Consider the following 5,040-nt stretch of genomic DNA (forward strand, 5'->3'; position numbering starts at 1 on the left):
TCAATGTGTCAGGTCTACGGTTGAATTTGTCAAAGAAACTGTCTCACTCTCTGATATTGATGTAGTACGTAATAATTCAGCCATTGGATCATCAACATAATAGGCTGGAATCCATGAATCCCGAATGTTATATAGTTAACACAACCATTCATTACTTTCAAGCTTAAATTCTTTCATAACATCTTTCCAACCTACTTCAAATGTTGCTGGATCTATATCTATACTCCAAATTAGTACATTTATCTTCCTATTGAAATCATCCATCTTCGAAATGCATTTTGCCAACTACAATATAAATATATAACGAAAGATTCAGTATTTATCTAATCAGGATTCATGATGTTTATATGTGGGATTCATTACCTTTTGGTTAAATTTCTTCATGATGTGCCACATGTACAAACGGTGACGTGCTTCTCTAAAGATGGTTAGTATAGCTTGCTTCATGGCAGGGCACTGATCTGTAACAATACACTTTGGCTCGCGAATCATGCATTTCATGAATACCTCAAAAATCCAGACATAGTTATCAATGTCCTCTTTAGCTATCAATCTTGCTGCAAATACAACACACTTCTTATAATTGTCGAGCCAAGTGAATGGAACAAACTTCATGTTGTACCTATTGTATCACATACAAAAAATATAAGATTTACTATGATATATAATTCCAATATTGAAAATCGTAAGAGATTAACTATAAAATCTTACTTGTTTGTGGAACACTATGATATATAATTCCAATATTGAAAATCGTAAGAGATTAACTATAAAATCTTACTTGTTTGTGGAATATGTAGAGTCAAATGATATCACATCTCCAAATACATCGTAATTTCTTCGTCCAATAATATCTGCCCCAAAAATGCGAGTTAATCGACACCCTTCATCAACTGCATAATCATAGAAAAATCAATCACACATCTCCTTCTTATCCGTGAACTTCTCGATGATCATTTGAGCATCTCGATCACCAATATAAAGCTTCACATCCCTACTCCAATTTTTAAACTCGGTACATGTAGTACCAACATTAGAATAACTTCCATACAACTCCTTAGCAAAGTTATATGTTTTGTTAGGCCCCATGTTGGCTTTTGCACCATCAAATATAAGTTTCTTATGTGTGAGACCCAGAACTCTATTTGACTTCAAAAATTGTTTCCCACTCCCGGACACCAAAAAATGAGAATGCTCTTCAACGAATGAGAGAACATTATATCCTTTCAAACCATCGAACTTAAAAATGACTTTAGCTTTGCAACCACATCTACTAGATACAGTTCTCCTTCTCTTTTTCGAAATGCTACTAAAATCCTCAAAATCAACATCCATCTTTGATTCATTGCTGCCAGCTCTACTACAAAGAATGTGTTTAAGAAGAACTGTATCATCCTCATGTTTCTTCTCCGTATGCCGTCTGATCTCAAACCCACTTTTACGTCCATACTCTCGGTAAAACTCTATACCATCCTCTAGTGATCGGAAGCTTTGGTTTAGATAAGGTTTAAATTCAGCTTCAACCCGAGGTTTCCAATACATACCACCACCTGGTGATTGAAAAGGAATCAAGCTAACTTCGTCCATTCCTTCTTCCCCAAAATCATTGTCTGATGCATTTATAACATGTGATTCCTTTATTTGTTCATTGCTGCCTATAACTGAAAATAAAACAACATAAATCATATGACTAAGTTTTGATATACTGAATCTGGATCCATTAAAATGAATCTGGATTCACTGGAGTGAATCTCGATTCACTGCATTGAATCTAGATTCACTACAGTAAACATGTGAATTCAGGTAAACACGTTCTAGTTGTTAGAGACTGTAGTGATTTTCATAATGTATTCACATGTTTACTATAGTGAACTGGATTCAATGTATTGAATCCAGATTCACTACAATAAACATGTGAATACATTATGAAAATCACTGCAGTCTCTAACAACTAGAACATGTTCACCTGAATTCAAGCTCTCTATTTAAATCTCCATAAAATGTTTAAGAATGTAAGCTCCTAGATAATAAGTCATATGACTAAGTTTTGATATAGTGAATCTGGATCCATTACAATGAATCTAGATCCATTACAATGAATCTAGATTCACTGGAGTGAATCAATATTCACTATATTGAATCCAAATTATTGCTAATTAATCTGGAGTGAATCTCAATTCACTGCATTGAATCCAGATTCACTACAGTAAACATGTGAATACATTATGAAAATCACTGCAGTCTCTAATAATGAATCTCGATTCAATGCACTACAGTAAACATGTGAATACATTATGAAAATCACTGCAGTCTCTAATAATGAATCTCGATTCAATGCAGTGAATCTAGATTAACAAATAGAACGTGTTCACCTGAATTCAAGCTCTCTATTTAAATCTCCATAAAATGTTTAAGAATGTAAGCTCCTAGATAATAAGTCATATGACTAAGTTTTGATATAGTGAATCTGGATCCATTACAATGAATCTGGATTCACTGGAGTGAATCAATATTCACTATATTGAATCCAGATCATTGCTAATTAATCTGGAGTGAATCTCAATTCACTGCATTGAATCCAGATTCACTACAGTAAACATGTGAATACATTATGAAAATCACTGCAGTCTCTAATAATGAATCTCGATTCAATGTAGTCAATCTAGATTAACAACTAGAACGTGTTCAACTGAATTCAAGCTCTCCATTTAAATCTCCATAAAATGTTTAAGAATGTAAGCTCCTAGATAATAAGTCATATGACTAAGTTTTGATATACTGAATCTGGATCCATTACAATGAATCTGGATTCACTGGAGTGAATCTCGATTCACTGCATTGAATCTAGATTCACTACAGTAAACATGTGAATACATTATAAAAATCACTGTAGACTCTAACAATTAGAACCTGCTCACCTGAATTCAAGCTCTCCATTTAAATCTCCATAAAATGTTTAAGAATGTAGCTGATGAACGATGAACGATAGAGCTGAAGGACGATGAAGGAGAGCTGCTGGTTGTGGAGTGACTAGAAGACGATTTCTCGATTGAGAGAGAGCTGAAGGATAATGAACGAGAGCTGCTGGTTGTAGAGTGAGAGATCTGCTATTCGTGACTGATGGGTTTCCTGAGCCGTGAGATTACATGGGGAAATGGAAAACTACACTTGCATGGAGAACTCAACAGACAGACATTCATTACCTCTCTTTGGTGGCTGTTAATTTTACCTGATTACCCTTATGCAGCTGTAATAGTATTATAATCTCAGCCATTGGATGAATCTAGATCCAATGGAGAGGATTGGATTTTAGTTTTTAGGATAGTGAGGTTTTTATTTGAACCTCTCCCTATATATATACAGGTATAGTGCACGTGTGATGCACGTATAACCACTTTCATGTGTAAGCACAGAGGAGGAAAGCAATAGTTTAAGGGCATGATAATATGAACTTTGACTGACGTTTATGAAAGCTTTAAGCCCGGTCACCTGTTTATCAATTTTTTAAATCTGGTTGTTGTAACTTTCAGCAATACCAATCATAACAAAGTGAATTTTGAATGGAGAGAAACTTTTTTCTTTTAAACTACAATACAAAGTATAATAGTATAGACATCTTGCAGAAAGCATAGATAACTATGTACAGAAACTAAAAATAAAAATGAGATGAAGCTAGCTTATCATCTGCAGTCGAGGCCATTTGTTATTCATCATTGACGAAGAATAATATGACCTTATTAGAGCACCAGTGTTGGAGCTACATCATCTCACTCCAATTGTCCACAAAACCGTTGTCATCAAGGTTGGTCGATACACGAAATTAAAAAATGGATGGGTTTGTCGGCGCGAAAATGATAGATTTTTTTGGCAAGCTATGTTTTAAGGAGAGATATCGGTACTCTTTGTTTTGATGAAGGGAATTTTGAGAACGAGGCAGAGATGGGGGAGTTATATATTGTGGAATGTAGAGGTTACGATATGGAGGAGATGAAGAGGGTTTTGATTTGAATGAGGAGTTAAAGAAGATTAATAGTGTCGTAAGTGGTTGAGAAGGAAAATTATTAAATGTGTCTTTTATACTTTTAACCATTATGTATTCACCTTAAATTCATCTAATGAGGAAAATCAAACGCAATCCCGTTGAAGAATCGCCCAATATAAATCCTCTAACATAAGGTTTTTAGGCTTACTTGAATAGTAAATAATTTACAGATCATTGCAGTGCTTTTTATGCTTTAGTATTTTAGGACATCCATCCTATTATGTTCAAATTATGTGAGGTGGAAATAAGAAATGCTTTATGCTTTAGTATTTTAGGACATCCATCCTATTATGTTCAAATTATGTGAGGTGGAAATAAGAAATGATCATGCAAACTTAATTTTTAGACATCCATCCTATTATGTTCAAATTATGTGAGGTGGAAATAAGAAATGATCATGCAAACTTAATTTTTACCATAACCGAATTTGATGATGGGAGGTTACAAAAGTTTAAACAACATTTAGTACATAATTAAAAGTGCATTTGTTTCAAATTTAAATTTATTGTTATTATCATAATCGTTATATTGTAAATATTGTGGTTACCATAAAATAAAAACCATTTATACCACGTTTATGACTTTTAAAATAAAATAATTTGAGAGTTATGAGTATGCATTTAATTAGGGTTATGACTTGCATGTTTATGACTTTTAAAATAAAATTATTTGGGAGTTATGAGTATGCATTTAATTGGGGGTTATGCTATGATTTATGTATGGATGCATGGATGCATGTATTTTATGTATCCCACAAGATTCAAGAATCCAAATTTTATGATGATTTTGTCCACCAAGTTTAAAACAATATGGTCCTCTTCCTTTATTAACATGTTAACCTATTTTTCCGCCAATTGAGGTAAATGAAAAATTGAATTATTGACTCTAATATTATCTCAGAATTCATCATCATTCAAAAGGTTATCTCTGAATTCATCATCTATATTTCATCGTGTTTCAATCACTCATATCCAAATATAATTTTAAATATCTAATGA

The 5,040-nt window shown here is 33.2% G+C and overlaps 1 protein-coding gene across 1 annotated transcript; it reads right to left on the minus strand.

Moving 5' to 3' along the window:
* On the minus strand, positions 1-2,937 carry LOC109827550 (protein FAR1-RELATED SEQUENCE 5-like). Its single transcript, XM_020394555.1, has 6 exons — positions 2,919-2,937; positions 975-1,661; positions 782-893; positions 364-622; positions 156-285; positions 1-104 (listed from the first exon to the last, which is right to left on the minus strand). Exons 1-6 carry the CDS (start codon positions 2,935-2,937, stop codon positions 1-3), a joined length of 1,311 nt encoding a protein of 436 aa, XP_020250144.1.
* Positions 2,938-5,040: the final 2,103 nt, after the last annotated feature.

Source organism: Asparagus officinalis, unplaced genomic scaffold (genome assembly GCF_001876935.1).
Source record: "Asparagus officinalis unplaced genomic scaffold, Aspof.V1 AsparagusV1_Un288, whole genome shotgun sequence".
NCBI lineage: Eukaryota > Viridiplantae > Streptophyta > Magnoliopsida > Asparagales > Asparagaceae > Asparagus > Asparagus officinalis.